The following is a 21,416-nucleotide window of genomic DNA, read 5'->3' on the forward strand; positions in this document are numbered from 1 at the left end:
TGAGGTATTTCTAGCAATGAAAACTGCCCCAAAGGGTCGAAGTGAGGATTAAATGAATGAACATATAAACATTTTTGTGGTTTTCTGAAATTTCCAAATTGAAGCTCATGAACAAGCATTACTTTATAAACAGGATACACGTTTGTCTGAAATGTGAAAACGTGTACAGTATGTATGGCAGAGGCAGCATTGCAAACCAGTAGAAAAAGATGGCCTATTCCATCAACGATGGTCAGCCAGCTACTTATTCACAAGGGGAAAAAAATGAATTCCTACCCTAAGGGGCCTAAAGGGTGAAATGTGAAAACAAAACCTGAAAAACTGCTGGTAGTGAATAGGTTCAAATGCTTCAGAGAGGAAATTGGGTAACATTTAGTAAAGTTGCACGTATGCATATCCTACGCCTGGCGAGCGAGGCGCAGGTAAGTGCATCTCCAGGGGAAACTGGCAACGGTAGGCGTAGAGAAACTAGTTGCCCTCACACGCGATGCATTACGGGAATGAAAATAGCAGTGCGCGTGTGTACTGGCACAACGCTGCTAACTTAAACGCCCGCCCGTTCTGAACGGATAAAGTGGGCTTTATTCCTACAGTGCAGTGACAAATGCAGAAATAACCAAAAGAACGTAATTAATATCAGGGGGGAAAATAAAGTTGCACAAGCGTATTAAGATGCAGTTTGCGGGGAGGTTTGGGGGCACGCGGGCGGGCCGGCCCCTCTCCACCTGCGCTCCAGGACTTGGCGACCGTCCCACCTGCCCGGTCAGAGTCGGGGCGGCGTGGGCGGGGGTAGCGCGCTGGCACCCTTGCCGAGCACTCGCGGCTCCGCGGGCCTCCCTCCTGCGCAGGCGCGGGGGAGAGCTCGGCGGGCTGGGCGGGGCGAGGGCGGGGCGAGGGCGGGGCGAGGGCGGGGAGATCGCGGCGGGGCCTGACGCTGGGCCTCTGCTGTCCTGTCCCTGCAGGGCCTGGCGGGACGGGACGGGGCAACCCGGAAGGACACAAGCCGCGGCCGCCTGTCTCCCTAGGACAGAAAGACCCACCGTCCGGCCGGCCTTTTGCCCAGGCGACTGCAGCCAGGATGGGCCGGAAGGTGACCGTGGCCACCTGCGCGCTCAACCAGTGGGCCCTGGACTTCGAGGGCAATTTGCAAAGGATTTTAAAGAGTGAGTCTAGGGGCGGCGTGGGGCAGAGGGGCGAAGGTCCATTCTGGCCGCCAGGCTTGCTGTGACGCACACGCAGCCTTGCTCTGGAGAAACTCGCAGCCGTTGGCATGGGGACAGGTAAGATAAGCTATCTTATGACCACGCCTGTGCCCGTAAGTGCCCGGGTCCTCCTCATGAATGGGGGTGCGGAGTGGGTTACAGTGCCTGGAGACACGTGGTATGTACACGTAGTAATAAAAGTCTGGCCGTGGAGGTGGAGATGGGAGGGCTGGGGTGAACCTGTCCTCAAATATCTTTGGGGTCGCATGTGACATTTCTAGAGCTGAAACCGACCCAAAGAGGGAAGTGGAATAGGGGTGAGCCCCCCAGCTTAGAGACTAGGTGTGGTCGTTGTGTGTGTGTGACAGTGGTCCCCATACAGTTGTCACCTGCACCAGCTCACCTTTGAAAGCGCAAGTTTGCACTGTTGACATCTACACCTGAAGTGGGGCTGCCTTGGGCGACCCTACAGGCTCGGCCACCTCAGACTGGCTGTCCTCAGCTGGTTACTGTAGCAGAGTTGCCAACCGCAGTAAAAACAGAATGATTCAGGTGAGGGCATCTTAGCAGCCATGTGCCTCAGAGTTTCATCCTTTTTGTTTTTTTCGATCTCAACCTTTCATCTCATCAGAGCTCAGAGCAAATCTAGTTGGAGTGAAGAGAGGCAGTCTCGGTGGCCAGAGCTGAGTCTCCACTTGGCCAGCCTTTCCTCCCCCGCCTGCTGCTCAAACCCAGAGGCGGCTGGTACCTGCTGCTGGTGCCTTTGGGTCCTCCCTTCTCCCTACACAGGGTCTTCTGCATCTGCTGGTTAATAAACTACCAGTGTGTGACTCCCCCCTCGCCCCGCCCTGCTCCTCCTTGGTGCTGAGGGTCAGCCCTGCAGGCCCTGCCCGTGTCTCTCATTTCCTGCAGGTGTCAGCAGGGTCTGGGAGATGCCCTTTTGTTTTTTACGACACCTATGGCAGCGAGAGGGTTGGATCTGCCTTTGGACCAGTTGTAGGTGCTGAAATTGCCCCTCTTTCTCTCTTTCTGTACATGTAGGTATTGAAATTGCCAAGCACAAAGGAGCAAGATACAGGCTTGGACCAGAACTGGAAATATGGTGAGAGCAGAACACACAGACACCCCAGGGTGGGCAGGTAGAGGCGTCTATATGAGCTCCCCTCAGCCGAAAGTGCAAGGAAGGAGGTGGCGGGCATTGAGAACTGCGGACATGCAGGCCCATTTAGGAGACCATCAGAAGCCCGTGAGTGTGCGTGCTTGGCACCCTTGAACAAGAGCAGGCCCAGCAAGGCTGGGTGATCCCAGATTCCTATGTCGGGTAACACAGGAGCTCGTAGAGAGGCAGACTTTTCCCAGTCCGGGGCTGATGTCAAAGCTGGCTGGACGTCTGGCATTGCATTGGTGTTTGGTATCACATGTGGCCTGGGAGGTACGGAAGTGACAGCCTCTGAGGCAGGAGTCTGTCCTTGGAGAGGAAAGGACATCCCAGGTCTGGACCCCGTTTTCATCTAAGAATCAGGCTCTCCCCCTTATCAGAACCAGAGGCCGAGAGGAATGCTTTTCAAGGCATTAAGGGTGGCAAAGGCCAGTTTGGGGGTTTGTGTTCATGTGTGCAAAGTTTGCTCGGCGTTTGCAACATCACTTCCGGGCCATGCGTAGTGGGAAGGACCTTGTGAAGATTTAAAAGTGGTTTACAGAGAATTCCCTGGCAGTCCAGCGGTTAGTACTTCACGCTGTCATTGCCAGGGGTCGGGGTTCCATCCCTGGTTGGGGACCTAAAATCCCACAAGCCATGCGGTGTGGAAATAAGACAAGATGAAGTGAAATAAGACAAAATAAAATAGTAAAATAAATAAAACAAAATAAAATAGTACTTTACAAATTCTGTACATTTCGTTACTGGGACTCCCAGACTGAGAAATTACTCTCAACCCACTTCCCCTGTTAGGACCTCATTGAGCATTGTATTAGTTTTTTCTGGAGCTGCTGTAACAAAGTTTCACAAACTGGATGGTTTAAAACGGCAGAAATTTATTCTCTCACAGTTCAGGAGGCCCGAAGTCCCAAATCAAGGTGTCAGCAAGGCCCTGCTTCCTCCAGGGCTCCAGGGGATGGTCCTTCCTGCCCCTTCAAGCTTCTGGTTCCCAGTTCTTTGTCTTGTGGCCGCATCCCTCCAGCCCCAGCCCCGTCTCTTCTCCATGGCTTTTCCTCCTTCTGTTTCATGTAAGGACACTTGTCACTGGCTTTAGGGCCAGGGTCATCTCATCTCCAAATCCTTCACTTACATCTCTAAAGACACTTTTTCCAAATGAGGTCACGTCCACAGCTTCTGGAGGTTAAGGCATGGACACACCTTTTTGGGGGACACCATTCAGCCCCCTACAAGCTTCAGTATCTATAGCAAGAAACTCAGGAGTAGCTGTGTGAGTGGCATTCGAATGATTATTCATGGTCCCTTTGCCTGAGGAATGTTTTTCTCTGGGTCCAGCTTTGTTTCGCATCCCTTTCTTGTAGATTAGTGGGATTTGGGCTACATTGAAGGTTAAAAAAAAAAAAATCCAAGAGCAGACACTTTTTGACATGAGAGAGAATTTCTCATTGTAACTGACAACTTTGAGAAGTGGATGGGGCCCAGTTCATGAATTTCCAATAAAGAGCATCGTTTTTTGGGGTTTTTTTGTAGCAGTGATTCCAAGTCTGGCTGCACAATAGAATCTCCTGGGAGGCTTTATAAAGATACCAAGGGGCTGCCCTGGTGGCGCAGTGGTTGGGACTCCGCCTGCCGATGCAGGGGACGCGGGTTCGTGCCCCGGTCCGGGAAGACCCCACATGCCACGGAGCGGCTGGGCCCGTGAGCCATGGCCACTGAGCGTGCGCGTCCGGAGCCTGTGCTCCGCAACGGGAGAGGCCACAGCAGTGAGAGGTCCGCGTACCGCAAAAAAAAAAAAAAAAAAAGATACCAAGGCCTGGGTTGCACCCCTGCATGTTCTGACCCCTAGGCCCCTAGGCCCCTGCCCCACTCCTGCCCCAGGGCCCACCCGGTGTGTCTCAGGGGCTCACTGTCCTGCCCCCTCCCTCTGCAGTGGCTACGGATGTTGGGATCATTATTACGAGTCGGACACCCTCCTGCATTCGCTCCAGGTCCTGGCTGCCCTTCTGGAATCTCCAGTCACTCAGGATATCATCTGTGATGTGGGAATGTAAGTGCCGGCGTGAGCATGGGGAAAGGCTGGCTTGGAAAGAGGCAATTTCAAGGGCGTCGTATGTCTGGAGCCATCGTAACATCAGGGAGGTGATCTGCACATTTCAAAGATACAGAAGGCCTCATGTAGAGAAGTGGGGTTTGTTCCCTCTCTAGCCCTGCAGAGGTACCTAACTCCTCCAGCGGAGGCCACTCTTGGGAGATTTTTTTTGTATGTTCTTCCAGATGCTACTGTGCATGTGGGAACACGCTTTGCACAGCTGGGAGCACAGGGTCTCCCTTTCACATGTATAGCTCTTTCTTTACTTAATGGTAAGTCTTGGAATGGTTCCACATCACTCCATATCGACATGCTGACCATATGGTTCCAGGGGGTGTAGGTATATAAATGTAGCTTTCATAGCTGTAGATTCCATAGGTGTAGGTTCCTCCATATGGTATAGGTCCATGTGGTATATAGGTCCATAGGTGTAGGTCCGTATGGTGTAGGTTCATAGATGCAGGTTCCAAAGTATAGATGTATATGATGTAGGTTCCATAGCTGTAGGCCCACGTGGTGTACAGGCAGACCTTGGAGACCTTGCAAGTTTGGTTCCAGACCACTGCAGTAAAGCCAAATATAGCAATAAAGTGAGTCACAAAGTTTTTGGTTTCCCAGTGTATATAAAAGTTACATTTACATTATACTGTAGTCTGTTAAGTGTGCAATATTATGTCTAAAAATATACGTACTTACGTTACTTAAAAAATACTTTATTGATAAAAAATGCTAACCATCATCTGAACCTTCAGGGAGCTGTAATCTTTTTCCTGGTGGAGAGTTTGAAATATTGCGAGAATTACCAAAGTGTGACACAGACCGGAAGTGAGGAAAAGCTGTTGGAAAAATGGCGCCAATACACTTGCTCAATGCAGGGTTGCCACAGACCTTCAACTTAAAAAAAAAAAAAAAGCAATACCTGCAAAGCACAGTAAAGCAAAGTGCAATAAAACGAGGTCTGCCTGTAGGTCCATAGCGTGTAGTTTCCACGGGTGCAGGTCACATGGGTAGGGCTCTGGCCTAGGACTATTGTTGAGTGTGTCTGTGATGTGCTTTGTGTAACCAGAGCCCACTGGTGGGCCTTTATGTTGTTTCTGTTTGCATCCTTCACTCTGTGTTACGTGGTGTGGATGTGGCCAAGTTTGCTTTCTTTTCCTCGGCCCTGCACGTGGGCTGCACTGCCTTTTCAACCTGCTGCGACATCTGTGTAGTAGGTCTCTTTTAAGCAGTGAACAGATGAGATTTTTAACCCCGTTTGTTCGCATTTACTATCATTCTTGACACACGGACCATGTTTGTTTCTTCTTTTGCTGCTGTGTGACAGAGTACCACAGATGCGACACACAGAACCACACAAATCTGTTGTCTTGTGGGTGTGGAGCTCAGAAGTCTGAAACGGGTCAACAGGGCTGGGCTTCTGGAGGCTGTTGGGGGAGAATCGGTTTCCTTGAAAGAGTCCAGCTTGGGAGGCCCGCCTGCATCCCTTGGCTCGTGGCCCCTCCTCCTCCCTCCATCTTCAAAGCCAGCGATCATATCACTGCAACCCCTGCTTGCACTGCCACGTGCCCTCCGACTGTCCCTCCTCCCTCATAGAAGGACCCTTGTGGTTATGATGAGGGCCCCAGAGAGCCTGGGAGAATCTCCCAAAGGGTCTGTAACGTTGTTATATCGGCGAGGTACCCTTTGCCGCATGAGGTGACATGCTTGCACGTCCTAGGAATCGGGATGGGGACGTCATTGGGGGCCTTTATGCAGCCCACCACAGGGACTGATTCTGGCCACTTTATTTTTTTATGTTTTTTACATCTTTATTGGGGTATAATTGCTTTACAATGGTGTGTTAGTTTCTGCTTTATAACAAAGTGAATCAGTTATAAATACACATATGTTCCCATATCTCTTTCCTCTTGTGTCTCCCTCCCTCCCACCCTCCCTATCCCACCCCTCCAGGCGGTCACAAAGCACCGAGCTGATCTCCCTGTGCTATGAGGCTCCTTCCCACTAGCTATCTACCTTACGTTTGGTAGTGTATATATGTCCGTGCCACTCTCTCGCTTTGTCACAGCTTACCCTTCCCCCTCCCCATATCCTCAAGTCCATTCTCTAGTAGGTCTGTGTCTTTATTCCTCTCTTACCCCTAGGTTCTTCATGACTTTTTTCTTAAATTCCATATATATGTGTTAGCATACGGTATTTGTCTTTCTCTTTCTGACTTACTTCACTCTGTGTGACAGACTCTAGGTCTATCCATCTCATTACAAATAGCTCAATTTCGTTTCTTTTTATGGCTGAGTAATATTCCATTGTATATAAGTGCCACATCTTCTTTACCCATTCATCCGATGATGGGCACTTAGGTTGTTTCCATCTCCGGGCTATTGTAAATAGAGCTGCAGTGAACATTGTGGTACATGACTCTTTTTGAATTATGGTTTTCTCAGGGTATATGCCCAGTAGTAGGATTGCTGGGTCACATGGTAGTTCTATTTGTAGTTTTTTAAGGAACCTCCATACTGTTCTCCATAGTGGCTGTACCAATTCACATTCCCACCTCTGGCCACTTTATTAAATGTCCTAGTCATCATGGTTTTTTCTTTTTTGTTTTTCCTGTTGTCTTTTGTGTGTTTTCTTTTTTCCACTTTCCTCTGCTGGCCTTGAACTTATAATCCGATTATAATTTTTCTGCTTTTTGTCCTCAAAGTGCTAATAATCATATTTAAAGATATTTTTCTTTGGAAATCCAGCATTTTTCTGGATCTGTAAGCACCACTGAAGAAAACAACCGTCATACCATGATGTCATTGATATTCTCCATCTGAAATTGTCTTTACAAATTATCCTCCAGGAAAAAGGTGCTGAGCCTCCTTCCTGCCCTGTTTCTGAAGATGTGTTATCCTTAGCGCTGATCACAAAGGGCTAGCTCAAAATAAATAAAACTTAAAAAACAAAATAGAATCTTAAAACGCACAATAATTTTTTTTTAAAAAAAAGATCTTATTTGTTTGTTTTCATGACTTAGGAAGGTGAACTCTCTTGTTTGTTTTTTGGCCATTTGCGACACTTGCTCTTTAGCCTACAGTTGAAGTGTCTATTTTAAGAGTTCTTTATATGTGAATAATATCAACCCATCCCCACATATGTTAAAAATACTTTTACTTGTGTGTTGTTTGCTGTTTAACTTTATGCGTTGAGCTTTCAATTTTCTGTTTGTTTTTGTTTTTGTTCAAGAGGCTTACTCCAATTGGAAATCGGATATTCACTGAGGGTCTCTGTTTTGTTTAAAATATAAGTTTACCTCCTGCCTTGAACACATTTTTTTTTTTTTAGTTTATTTACTTATTTATTTATTTTTGGCTGCACTGGGTCTTCGTTGCTGTGCGTGGGCTTTCCCCAGTTGCAGCAAGCGGGGGCTACCCTTGGTTGCGGAGCACGGGCTCCAGGTGCACGGGCTTCAGTAGTTGTGGCTCACAGGCTCCAGAGCACAGCCTCAGTAGTTGTGGCGCACATGCTTAGTTGCTCCGCGGCATGTGGGATCCTCCCGGATCAGGCCCTGAACCCGCGTCCCCTGCACTGGCAGGCGGACTCCCAACCACTGCACCACCAGGGAAGCCCTTGAACACATTTTTGTATAAATGTGAACACAGGCAGGTTTTGGTTTGGCCTGGGGAGGATTAGAAACCACAGCAGTGGGAGTCCTTGCTGGTGGCATCCGTGTGTCGTGGCCACAACTGGGGGCACCCCCGCCTGCATCCTGTCCTTCAGTCCCTCTGGGAGGAGGAACCCAGGGTAGCGAGACTTAGCCAGTGCAAAGCGGGATGGGAACCTGGCCACCTGAGTTGATAGGCCACACTATTAATGGCTGGTTTTATTTCCTCCTCCATCACTGCTTTGTTTACTCATGTCCCAGGGCATTTATTTATTTGCCTTATTAATTTTATCTGACAATCCATCGTCTTAGGTACCCCTTAAGGCCATCCTCCCGTGGTGCCTGATGCCTTCTGCCCTGAGCGCCTGCGCTGTCACCCTGAGCTGGGCTCCAGCACCTGGGCTTTGCCCAGCTCTGCCTTCTCTGCCATCTCTGCCCAACTCTTCCCAGCTCTGCCCCAGCTCTGCTCCAGCCCTGCCCCATTTCTGCCCAGTTCCGCCTAGCTCTGCCCCAGCTCTGCCCCATCTCTTCCCAGCTCTGCCCCATCTCTGCCCCATTTCTGCCCAGCTCCACCTAGCTCTGCCCCAGCTCTGCCCCGTCTCGGCCCAGCTGTGCCCCAGTTCTGCCCCAGCCACTGGCCGGCAGAGCACCCCAGCCTCTGGAGCTTTGATCCCCTCCCCTGCAGAGGAGGAAGGTACCAAGTGGTCCGGGAGGAGATGTAAAACACAATGTCTATCCTGATAAGGGTCCAGACAGAGGGGTGAGCAGATCTGCTCAGGGCCTACCACCCCCCACTCCAGCCCCAGCCCCTCAGACCTGTTGCCCCTGCCCTGCAGCCTGCATTCTGGGGTAAGGGGTGTTCGGGTCAGGAGAGGTGCTGGGAGGAAGAATTGGGGAGGCGCAGGGGCTAGTGCCTGAGGCCAGCAGGGGATGAAGAGGTGATGTGACAGCAGGGGTGTGAGAAGGGGTGGGAGGGAGCCACTGGAAGGTCCGAGAACCTTCCAGGAGGAGAGGAAGAGCCCTGAGCAGGGAGGGACTTGGTGCTCTATTTAGAAGACTCTCTCCCATTTAGGGCCTATGCTGTGGCAGAAACACTTGGGTTTGTTGTTAACTTTGGTTTGAGAAAGCCACAGGGGAGCCTTCTGATTCTCATAAAGGACGGAGAAACTTCATATCGAAGCAGACACATAACTCTGCTCTTTGCCACCGAGTGCGTGCGTCCCCTCTCTCCGCAGGCCCATCATGCACCGAAACGTCCGCTACAACTGCAGGGTGATATTTCTGAACAGGTAGGTGACCGCTGGGAGCAGAGTGACCTGCCTGTCTCCGCTGAGCTCTAGGCGCCTGCGGGCACTCGTGCCAGTGCCCTGGGGCACGGTCCCTGGGGACCATGTGCAGGGAGGCTTCTTCTGGAACTACCTTAGTGGGGGCTGGTGTACCAGGCAGGTGACTCAAGTGGCACTGCTCCTGGTCTCCACCACCACTGACACCTTCAGGTATTAGAAAGAGAGAGGCCACGGGGGGGGGGGGGTTTGGGGATACATGGCCCCATTGCTGGGAGGTCAGCCCAGGGAGAGAGGCCTTGTCATGTGCCCTCGCAGACCCTGGACATCAGCTGCCCGCAAGTGCCCCCCGGCCGGGTCTTAGCTGCCCTGTGCCCGTCGACTGTCGGGGTGGACGGACCGGCACCTGCTTCTCGTCAGGGGTCGTGTTCATCTCAGGAGTGGCCTTGTCCCCCTGCCTGTAGGAAGATCCTGCTCATCAGACCCAAAATGGCCTTGGCCAATGAAGGCAACTACCGAGAGCTGCGCTGGTTTACCCCGTGGTCCCGGAGTCGGTGAGTCGCTGCCTGATGCCAGGAGCCGGGTTTGTGACTGCTCCTTGAATGCTTGTGAAACATCTTCCTGTGTGTAGCTTGTGCAGGTCGTGGGGGAGATAAGTCCCTGCCCCACAGCACCTGTCACTTAGATATAGCTGTGTTGACACTGCCGATTCATTTATAGCCCACTTACCACAGACCACATGAAACTCTCAATCGTCAGTCACCCATCCTCCATCATTATACCTCTGATCCTGTATATCACGGTTTCCCAGCTCCAGCCCCATTGCTTTGGGCTGGATCATTCTTGCCGTGGGGGTCTGTCCTATGCATGGAAAGGTGTATAGCAGCATCCCTGGCCTCCACCTGATAGACACGGCCATTTGTGACAATTTAAAATGTCTTCAGACATTGCCAAGTGTCCCCTGAGGACAGGATCATCCCCAGTTGAGAACCCCTGCCCTATATGCTTCTTATAGCTATTCCTGTCTATTTATTGTTGCTGCTATTACAAATGGAATTTTATGTAGGAAAACTTGAGATTTTGTGTGTTGCTTTTGTAATTGGCCACCTTACTACATTCTCTTATTGGGTCTAGTTATTCTATTGATTTTCTTAGTTTGTTTTTTTTTTCAAGTAGAAATTATGTAATAGAAAACTAATTTTACTTCTTTCTAATATTTACATCCCTCAGTTCATTTTCAAAGCTACCTTTCTTGGCCAGCGTTTCTAGAACAATATTCTAGATCATTTCTAGAACAGATGTCTTTGATAACAGGCATTTTTGTCTTTTTCCCAACTTGACTTGGAAAGCTCTTCCTGTTTCTGATTTGGTTTCAGATTTATATCCATCCTTAGTTGTTTTTACTTTGGGGATTTAAAATTAATTGAGAATGGTTGTTGAATTTATCAAATTTCTTCTTAGCATATGTTGAGATGAACATGGTAAGTCTTTGCATGTCTTTATAAGCTCCAAATGGATGTGGTATGTTAAACTTTGTTTCCATTTGCTAGTATCTATTCAGGATTTCCCTCTCTTCCCTAAATTTTTTTTTTTTTTTGCAGTACGCGGGCCTCTCACTGCTGTGGCCTCTCCCGTTGCGGAGCACAGGCTCCGGACGCGCAGGCTCAGCGGCCATGTCTCACGGGCCCAGCCGCTCCGCGGCATGTGGGATCTTCCCAGACCGGGGCCCGAACCCGTGCCCCCTGCATCTGCAGGCGGACTCTCAACCACTGCGCCACCAGGGAAGCCCCTCTCTTCTCTAAGTTTATATGCCAGTGTTACGTTAGTTAAAAAAAATTTTTTTCTGTGCTCTGAATGCTTTAAATATTATAAAAATCATGTAATATCAGGCAATAATATGACAGAACTTCTCTTTACAGTTGGGAATGTTGTATCAAATAGTGTTTACTTTTACACTTTTTTAGTGAGGCATAAATAACATGCAGGTTTTAGGAGCTTTCTTTCTTGACAGTTGTGTGCATTCATGCAATCACACCCTAAAGAAGATAGAGCCATGTCCACGGCACCCCTGCCCCTTTCCAGATGACGCCCCCAGGGTTAGTCTTCTCCTCTCTTACATTTCATACAAGTGGAGTCACACCACGTGCATTGCTTTGTAAACGGTTTCTTTACCTTAACATGATGCTCTCGAGATTCGTCCAATGGTTTGTTCCTTTATACATAGTACAAATAGTTTGCTCTTTTATATAATAATATGGTTTTGTAATTCGCAAATAATTCTATAAGCTTGATAACAAAAAAGAAATACACAACCCGCCCCCCCCCCGCAATCTGCCCCGTCTCCAAGCCCTGCTCCCCATAGCTGTCCATTTCCATTTTCCGTTTTTCTCCTTTCTCCTGTAGCCTCTGGGTTCCGCCTTGGTATTTCTTTTTTTTTCCTTTTTTTAAAAAATTAACTAATTAATTTTTTTGGCTGTGTTGGGTCTTCGTTTCTGTGCGAGGGCTTTCTCTAGTTGTGGCAAGCGGGGGCCACTCTTCATCGCGGTGCGCGGGCCTCTCGCTGTCATGGACTGTCTCGTTGCGGAGCACAGGCTGCAGACGCGCAGGCTCAGTAGTTGTGGCTCACGGGCATAGTTGCTCCGCGGCATGTGGGATCTTCCCAGACCAGGGCTCGAACCCGTGTCCCCTGCATTAGCAGGCAGATTCTCAACCACTGCGCCACCAGGGAAGCCCCCGCCTTGGTATTTCTAACTCGTGCAAACATTGCCATTTCGTGGCCTCCTGCTCTGGAAGGACAGGATTTGGCACACAATTCAGCCCTCACCGTTAGTTTCTCTGACCTCCTCTTCCTAACATGGGCACTTCACAGTTTTCTGTTAAGTTTGTTTAAAAAAACAAATATTCATCTGAGTGAATTTGATGATCTAATTGACTTTATTCAATGATTCAGGAACTGGGCAGCCTCCCACTAGTAAATAGAAGGGGCTGTACACAATGGAAGGTTTTTATAGGCAGAAGAAGGACAGGACAAGAAGGTATTAGCGAGAGAAATGTTTCAGGCCAGGCCCTCCGCTTTGATACAGAGGACACAGCAAGCAGGGTCTTTTTTTTTTTTTAGTTGATGTATAGTTGGTTTACAATGTTGTGTTAATATCAGCCATACAGCACAGGGATTCCATTATATATATATCTCTACATTTTTTAAATACTCTTTTCCATTATGGTTTATCACAGGATATTGAATAGAGTTCCCTGTGCTGTATGGTAGGACCTTGTTGTTTATCCATTCTGTATGTAATAGTCCAATTTGCTAATCCCAAATCCCAGTCCTTCCCTCTCCCCCCACCCCCCTCCCCCTTGGCAATCACAAGTCTGTTCTGTATGTCTGTGAGTCTGTTTCTCTTTCGTAGGTAAGTTCATCTGTGTCATATTTTAGATTACACATATAAGTGATATCATATGGTATTTGTCTCTCTCTCTGTCTGACTTACTTCACTTAGTACGATCATCTCTAGGTCCATCCATTTTGTTGCAGATGGCATTATTTCGTTCTTTTTTAGGGCTGAGTAATACTCCATCGCATACATATACCACGTCTTCTTTATCCATTCATCTGTCGATGGACATTTAGGTTGTTTCCATGTCTTGGCTCTTGTGAACAGTAACAGCAGGGTCTTCGTCGTGCAGAGCCTGCCTCCCCAGTGTGAGCAGGACGTCAGACTGACTGTTCTTAGAGGTTGAAACTGCAGTTAAGTCTTGGTTTCCTGTCTTGGGGCAGATGACTCCATTTGGGGCTTGCTGTTTCTCTCTAACCAGTCACAGCTCAGCGTTTCACAATCGGCCGATATCTGCGTTCACAACTGAGCCGCGGATTGTGTTCTGAATCCGTGTTTCTTCGCTCATTTCTCCTGCCTGGAGTCGACCAGTGTCAAGTTCCTCTGCTTTCAATCTCTGTTCCCGCCCAACACCCCTCCCACAGACAGACAGGCACTTCCTGCCCCAGTCTGCTTATTGTCCCCCAGGCTGGCTGCACAGCCGGCACCCCCTCCCTGTCACAGTTCTCTGGGACTTCTCTTCCCTCCTGGGTTTGCTCAGCCTCCTAGATGACTGTCTTCCCCTGTCAGTCACTCATTTGCTGAAACTCAGCATCCAGTAGCTTTCTACGATTCTGCCACCACCAGGCAATGAACTCAGTGCTGATACTGTCTACCTGGAGGTAGTGTCTGACCCCACAGGTTCAGGGCTCAGCCCCACTGAACTGCCCCCCACCCTACTTCAGGTGCCAATCACAAGTCTGTTACTGTGGACACATCCATTTGTCCAACATGCAGCAAACCAAATGCCGAGATGCTGAGGTTTGTAACTGTGCAGTCAGGCCACCCAAGATGGCTGCCCTCTGGCTCTCTGTACATCCCTGCTGGACCAGTCCCTGCCTCACCTACACCCCACTCACCTGACTCACCTTCCCTCTTAGTCATAGAGCCTAATCTGTGCCTACATACTTGCCTACATACTTGCCCCCTGGCCCCAGCTAGTGACGACTGTTCTAGTCTTTAGATCAGAACTATCCATGACAGTTTATCAAAGGGGCAGTAAGGGACCTGCCCCTTGGCTGGTTTCCCTGGTAACCGATGAGCCAACCTCCACGTTCTTGTAAAACAGCTGGGCTATGTGAAGCTGGGAACGTATTCAGTTAAAGAGAGGAAAAAAAGAAAGAAAGAAAAAAATAACTAAAGTGAGCTACATCAGTAAAGGCGGTTTACAAGCAGAGGGGTTTTAACAGGCTGTTCCCCAGTCTGCTGCTCTGCAAGACAACCTCAAGAATTCCTTTTAGCCATCAGCTTCTATTAACTCTGTTAACTCTAGGGGGCATGGTTTCAGTCCCCCCAACCTTCTAAACATTCCTCAGTCTTGAGGAAAGGGAGCCATGACCACTCTGGCTGCTTCCTACTGAAGAGGGATGTAGGCCTAACAAAGTTTTGACGAATGAAACTGTTTCGAATTTGATAGCAAATACTCACAAGTCCCAAGATGAGGCCAAGACTTTGGGCTTAAGGATACAAGACAAACAGCAAGTAGAGAGTTATGACAAAAAGGGATATAAATCCTAGCAAACACAAAACGATAATACCTAGTTTAACCAGTCCCTCGAACATAGACCTTATTCTTGCTGGGATCCATTAGAAGATATTTCTTAAGAGATCAAATCCAGGTTTTTGGGATGACATTTGTTGGAGCCAAGCTGCCTTTTGTCTGATTTTATCTAAATAGGTTTTAACTTCTGATGTGATATTAATACATAATACATAGCAGGAACTATTGGCCACTACATACATGCCCCCTTTTTCTGTTAAAATATAACCTAAAGCAATTTATTGTCCAGTAGCCTTCTGGCTAAAGAATCTAGAGCCCTCTGCTGGGAAGCTATGGCTCGAGCTGTCTCGTTTGCTGCTATTCCTAAAGTAAAAGATTTCATAGTTACAAGAGGAGACACTGACGACATAAGTTTGCGATTGGCAGCTAGCAGATACTGTTCTGAAAACAGCTGGTGGTGTCCTTGAGTCCGATACAGTTCAAAAAATTCAAGTGCTCAGGAATACTGGAGCGTGTCTGAAACCACACCCACCATGGCCATCCGGCTCTGTTTTGGATGCCTGAACCACAGTTACTCTATTTTGATTTTTGAACACACTCTTTTCCTCAGTGGTTAAAGCAGATATACAATGCATGTTTGATAGGCCACAAAACGGGTCGTTCTGGTTAGTATAAAGTTTAAGTTAAATCATGTATAAGCCAGAATGACTCCCCCATACCTCAACATGTGAAAATTTCCTCCATCATTTTCCCCTTTTGATTGCAGGTCTTTTGATAAAAAGCATTTATGATCAAAATATTTGTCCCTCGATGCCAGGGTGGTTGCTGCCTGCTATGGGTCCATCATATCACTCAGTGCTAGGCCAGCTTGTTACAGATATAAACAAATATATATGCCTAGTTATCCACGTTGGGGAAACTAATCAGACTCAGTGAACAAGCACAGAAGTATGCTAGCAAGGAAACCTTTTATAGGCTATACATTTTATCAATTATACTGAATTGTCCCGGAAACATTTTACATGTGCTTTTAGCAGTAGACTTAAAGCAAGCACTGGTACCTGTCACGAGTACTTATACTCTGTGACAACTTCACTAGAGAATTTTCTTTCCATCTTTGGGGGCAAAGGTATGGTTAGAAGTAAAACAATAACTTTAATGTTGATAGGGGAGACACATATTTGGTAAACAGTAAGTTGAATTAGTAGAATGGGTCTGGTCCAGAATCTTGGGTCAGCTGTCTACAACTGCTGTCTTCTTCTCATCCTGGGGTGGGTGTTGTTGGGGTCAGCAGTCCTTTCTGTAGACCAGTCTGATGCAGAGACCCCTCGTAAGTGGGAAATATGAACTCAAGAGTCAGTTCCCTTGTTTCACTGTGCTTGAGCTACTTATGAATACCTGATAAGGGTCCTTTCATCTAAGTTGGAGACAGAGTCCTTTAAATGATGACTTTTTGTTTTGTTTTGTTTTGTCTTGTTTTTGCAATACACGGGCCTCTCACTGTTGTGGCCTCTCCCGTTGCGGAGCACAGGCTCCGGACACGCAGGCTCAGCGGCCATGGCTCACGGGCCCAGCCACTCCGCGGCACGTGGGATCTTCCCGGACCGGGGCACGAACCCGTGTCTCCTGCATCGGCAGGCAGACTCTCAACCACTGCGCCACCAGGGAAGCCCGAAATGATGACTTTTTTAGTATGTATAATCCCTGGTTGCAGGTCATGGGGCCTCTGATTTTCATCCAAAGAGAGATTCCTGTGATCAGCTTCTGAAACAAGCTTCCCTCTTCCCATTGGTAAACCACTAGTTTGTTCTCTATATCTGTGAGTCTGTTTCTTTTTTGTTATATTCACTAGTTTTATTTTTTAGATTCCACATATAAGCGATATCATACAGTGTTTATCTTTCTCTATGTGACTTATTTCACTAAGCGTAATGCCCTCCAAGTCCGTACACAGTGTCGCAAATGGCAAATCTTCATTCTTTTTTATGGCTGAGTAGTGTTCCGTTGTGTATATGTATCACATGTTCTTTATCCATTCATCTGTTGATGGACACAGGTTGCTTCCATGTCTTGGCTATTGTAAATGTGTTGCTATGAACATTGGGGTGCATTTAACTTTTCAAATTATGCCTTTGTTTTCTTCTGATATATGCCCAGTAGTGGGATTGCTGGGTCGTATGGTAGCTCTATTTTTAGTTTTTTGAGGAACATCCATACTGTTTTCCACAGTGGCTGTACCAATTTACATTCCCACCAACAGTACCCAAGGGTTCCCTATCTGTTCTGTTCTTTGATGCACCTAATATGTTTTCATATCTTCAAATGTTTTAATTTTTCAAATTATTTTCTTAGTTTTGAGCTCACTTTTTATCTTCTATTGTCTGATTATCTTTGCTATCTTGCATTGGCTTCTGCTGTCTCTAACTCTATGCCAATGTAGATCTCTAGTTCACTTTTTTTTTCCTCCGTTTCTAAGGTTGAAATGTTGAATCCTTTCAGACCATCACTCAATTAATGGTGCCTGTAGAAAGGGTGGCAGTGGATACTGAGCTGGAACCAGAAGCTTTCATTCTGGTACAGTTAAAAAACAAAACAGAGTTTTTACCCTTCGGGAGTTGTTCCAAAATGGTGACGATAAAATGGTTCTGTCACTGTGTCCCTGCTTTAGTAATGAGTCCATCACAGCTTCAAGATGCTATTTCAGGCTTTTGTAGGAAAACAGAAAAAAGGCCCAGTTCTTGACTGCAGAGAACTTAAGAATCTAGGTTCACTTTCATTAGATTCTTAGGTGGATGCCCCAAATCTGAGCCCAGCAAGACGGGGGTGTCGGGGGGCGGGGGTGTCGAGGGGGCTCTTGTAGCTCCCAGGGGGCCAGAAAAGACTTGAAATTAGCATGGCCAGGAGTGGTTTCTCGGCAGAAATATGCTGCTAGGGTTTCTCCAGGGGATGTTCGCTGAGGAAGAAGAACAGCCCATCAGAGGAGCTGTGCAGAGCAGGAGGGGCTCAGGTGTGGAGGCAGCTGGAAAGATGGGGCGGGCCAGCGTGAAGCCAGCTTGGAATGACTCACTGCCGATCCGGAGGGTTTATTGTCGGTACTCTGGTTCTTTAATGAACTGTGTGGACCTCATGAGCCATCCGCTAGGTGTAGGTTGGCTTTGGAGCAGGGCGTGGGGAGGAGCAAAGGTGAACCTGCATCGTTCCCTGGTGGGCTTGCCTGCGTCTGGTTCTGAATGGATCTTCGTGCAAATTGAGGGGAGAGGCGAGGGTGAAGGGAGAAACCTTGGGGCAGCTCTTCCCTCTAAAACAAATCGTGATGCAGCAGCATCGCCATCACCGAGCCTACCGATGGTGAACTCATTATGGGATGCCAAGGCAGCTCGGGAGTCAGAGGACCTCTACAGTTTCTTTTCCCTTCATTAGTGAGGGAGAAACAGCATTGTCCTCTCAATTTCTCTGCTTTTAGAATTTACTTAAGTAAAAGCCACGAAAATCTCCCAGAAGGTTCTTGTGAATTCCAAGAAAGCAAAAAGAAATCTAGTTAATTAAATGTCTTAATGGTGCATCTGGTAACAGCCTATTTGAGGTCAGATTTGGAAACCATCTATTGTTCGAATTCTACCTTTTAGTGTAGACCGTGGGATGGCCTGTACTAAAGTTGTGTATTAAACTCTCTGTCCAGCTCATACAATTTGGAACGTTATTTTATTACTTCAGTGATGATATCGGTTTGTCACCGTATGTTGGGTTCATGCAGTGTGATCATTTTGATTCAGGAACCTTGATCAGGAATTCCACCTGGATTTCTCCGTGGGGAAATACACCTTCTTTTCAGATAATCCCCGTGACATGCCTCTCAGATGCCCTGCGTGAAAGTGTTAACGCAAGTCTGTGCGCCCGATGCACAGTGAGGCCAAGCAAACTGAAATGTCAGAGTTTGGAGCAGAGAAAGGTTTTTTGCAGGGCCACGCAAGGAGACGAGGTGGCTCAGGCCCTGAGAAGCCTCCAGCTCCCCGAAGGGTTTTGACAAAGCATTTTTAAAGGCCAGGAGAGGAGGGTGTTGCAGGGTACGTGATCACCTTGTGCACAATCTGATTGGCTGGCGGTGAGGCAGCAGGGTGGTGTCACAGGGGTTAATATGATCAGTCCTTAGGCTCCAGGAGACCTGGGGCTACGTGTTCATGGTCACTAAGTAGTTCTTCCATTTGGTGGTGGTGGTAGGGGGGTGTTCACGTCTGTAAAACGACTCAGGAAATGTGCATCAACTACTGTTATAGGTACTTCAGAGAGGAGCTAACGCAGAGGCTATGGGGGAAGGCCTGTCCCAGGAAGGCCCCCATGGTGTCCTGGTCAGTTACAAAAGGGTGGGGAAGCCAGGCCAATGGTAGGAGAGCACCCAGTGTCTCGCTGTCATGTGGCCTGGGAGCCTCATCGAGTAGGCTTATACTTGCCTTTTTGCCTTAAATTGACAGTTCCTTTGCCAGCTCGTCCATTCCAAGCTCTCGTTTTGAGTTTTGCTCTACGTCTGGGTGCCGTTCTGCGTATTTCCCGGATGGTCCTTCTCACATCTGTGGTGGTTTCCTTTCCAGGCAAACAGAGGAATATTTTCTCCCCCGGATGATACAGGACCTGACAAAGCAGGTGAGTCTCGGAGAAGAAAACCCGTTCTCGGTCAGACGTCACTCTGGGGTGGGCCGTGGGGGCAGGACCCGTCGGGTCAAAGTAACGGGCATCACCATGGCCCGTGTAAGGAGCACAAACAGAGGGGTGATGTCTGTAACAAGTGGGGAGGGTCCCGGGAGCAGAGGGGTGGGGGGAGGGTGGGCGTCTCCTTTCCCCTGTGTGATGCCTGTCCTGTCCCTGCCCTCTCCTCTCCTCTGGCTCACTCAGCGGGGTAGAGGGCTCAGGGGAGCCTGGGGGAAGGGGTTCCTGCCCCACCTCGCCGGCCGGCTGTTCCCTGCTGGGCTGGGGCTCGGGCTTAGGGACTGCCCAAGAAGCCGGGTTTGGAGGGTTTCTAGTATAAAACTCATGAAGGACTTTCCTTGGCTGCCTGTTCATTCTGTGAAAACTCAGCATCAGAAATCTGTCTTGTCCTGTCTTATCTTTTGCACCTGGCTGGCCAGGTCTGAAGAGCTTTGACTTTGCAGCCTTATCTGGGGGTCTCGACCATCCCCTTCGTCCTGGAAGCTGCTGCGGTGGGACAGCTGGGACCCGGTGCTGTCCACTTCCTGCGGGGCGTTGAGAGCCAGGGGCACAGAGCGGGTGTTTCAGGGGGGCCCTGATTTCTCCGGCTCCTGCTTGAGTTTCCATTCTGGTTGCCAAGTGTATCAGTTTGTTTAGGCCACAATAACCAAGCACCACAGCCCGGGTGGCTTAAACAACAGACATTCACTGTCTCCAGTCCTGGAGGCTGGAATCTGAGATCCAGGTGTGGGCAGGGCTGGGTCCTCCTGAGGCCTCTCTCCTCGGAGTGTAGACGGCCGTCTCCTCCCTGTGTCCTCACGGGGTCGTCCTTCTGTGTGTGTCTGTGCACTTTTCTCCTCTTCTCATAAGGACACCAGTCACATTGGATTAGGGCCCCACCCTAGTGACCTCATTTTACCTTAATCACCTCTTTAAAGATCCTCATCTCCAAACACAGCCACATCTGAGGTCCTGGGGCTTAGGGCTTCCGCACATGAATTTCGGGGACACAGTTTAGCCCATGACACTCAATTCTCTGCACCCCTCACTGTTGCACTCAAGGTGGCTCATGGGGACACACTGAACCTCCGCAGTGGAGCAGGTCGGCAGGGACGCATCTGGACCTTGGGGATGGATCTGGGGGGTGGGACAGGAGTGCCCTTCTCCCCGATCCCACCAGCCCCCAGACCCTTTTCCTCTTTATGCCAGGGGTCTCCGCCTGCCTCTCACTTCCCTGGCCCTTGGGCCAAGATCACCGCTGCTCGGGAGCCAGATTAAGTCACTGGCACCGGTTCTGATCCCTAAGAGAGGATGTCCGAGGGGCCAGCTTGGGTTGGTGCCTCCCGCGAGGCAGTCAGGGCTGGGCACAGCTGAGGTTGGGGACAGGGGTTCTCAGCCAGGTCTGGTCGCCTCCCATGTGACCTGGAAACTTTTCTGACCGTGAATTGCAGCAATGGGAACAATTTAAGTTCATCGTGATCCAGAACACAGTGAGTGTGTGTGTGTGTGTGTGTGTGTGTGTGAAACAAACATTTCAGCAGCAATCCCCCTGCTGCGAGAAATCCTCCATTTCATTCTTCTAGGACCCTTTGATATCCTAGAAAACATACCAGGTGACCCCCCTAAACCAATGTGGGGGCCGCCTGCAGGTGGAAGGATGCTGCTTGGTGTCACTGGTTGAGAGCAAGTTGCAGAAATTGGCCCTGGGTGCAAGTGGATTAAAGTTCAGGGGAGTTTTCAAGAAACAGGGCAAACCAGCCCCGTAACTGCTGTAACCTGGATAATTCAGGTCAGGGGCCCGTCACTGAGAGCCCCCCTGCATGCTTTGTTTATCACCCTGTTGCCCCGAGCCCTGGTCTTGTCACAGGAAGATGGGGTCAGGATTCCAGCCCTAACCCTGTGATAAGGAATGCGAGGCACCCGTTGTAGGGTGTGCAGTGGTCCCGGGACGGCCAGCTCGGGGTCCTGGCTGAGGGCTGTGTCCGTGGCAAGAAGCATCAGAACAGAAAATGCCAGGCCTGCCCCTCGGTTCTTGCCCTTGGTGATAAAGGGAGTTGAACTCACTAACACACACGTCAGGGGACCCAACCAAGAGTGCTGGGATGCGGTCCAGGCCCGCCAGGATGATTTTTTTGGCTGAGTGAAATGGCAGCGCAGCTGAAACTTGGTCCCCGAGAGAGGAGGCCAAGGTGGGCCCCACGCCCGGGTGATCCTGTCAGCACTTGCTCATCTCGGGGACTGCTCAGACCGGTGGGGCAGCCTCAGG

At 49.1% G+C, this 21,416-nt stretch overlaps 1 protein-coding gene across 6 annotated transcripts in view; it reads left to right on the top strand.

Moving 5' to 3' along the window:
- The first annotated feature begins 945 nt into the window (after positions 1-945).
- The window catches only part of NADSYN1 (NAD synthetase 1), a 35,068-nt gene continuing 14,597 nt past the window's right edge, over positions 946-21,416 (top strand). For 3 of the 6 annotated variants that reach the window (XR_003791440.1, XM_029207920.1, XM_029207921.1), the window contains exons 1-6: positions 946-1,163; positions 2,244-2,304; positions 4,289-4,405; positions 9,329-9,382; positions 9,841-9,930; positions 19,057-19,108. Coding sequence is in view for 5 of the 6 variants with exons in the window: in XM_029207920.1 (XP_029063753.1) it covers positions 1,079-1,163; positions 2,244-2,304; positions 4,289-4,405; positions 9,329-9,382; positions 9,841-9,930; positions 19,057-19,108 (459 nt within the window). In the remaining variant the exon portion in view is untranslated. Of the gene's footprint in view, positions 1,164-2,243; positions 2,305-4,288; positions 4,406-9,328; positions 9,383-9,840; positions 9,931-12,933; positions 16,290-17,326; positions 18,535-19,056; positions 19,109-21,416 lie in introns of those variants that run through there. The other 3 variants (XM_029207923.1, XM_029207924.1, XM_029207922.1) reach the window with 3 other exon arrangements.

The sequence above is a fragment of the Monodon monoceros genome, unplaced genomic scaffold (assembly GCF_005190385.1).
Source record: "Monodon monoceros isolate NGI ecotype Baffin Bay Population unplaced genomic scaffold, NGI_Narwhal_1 Super_Scaffold_7, whole genome shotgun sequence".
NCBI classification, from domain to species: Eukaryota; Metazoa; Chordata; class Mammalia; order Artiodactyla; family Monodontidae; genus Monodon; species Monodon monoceros.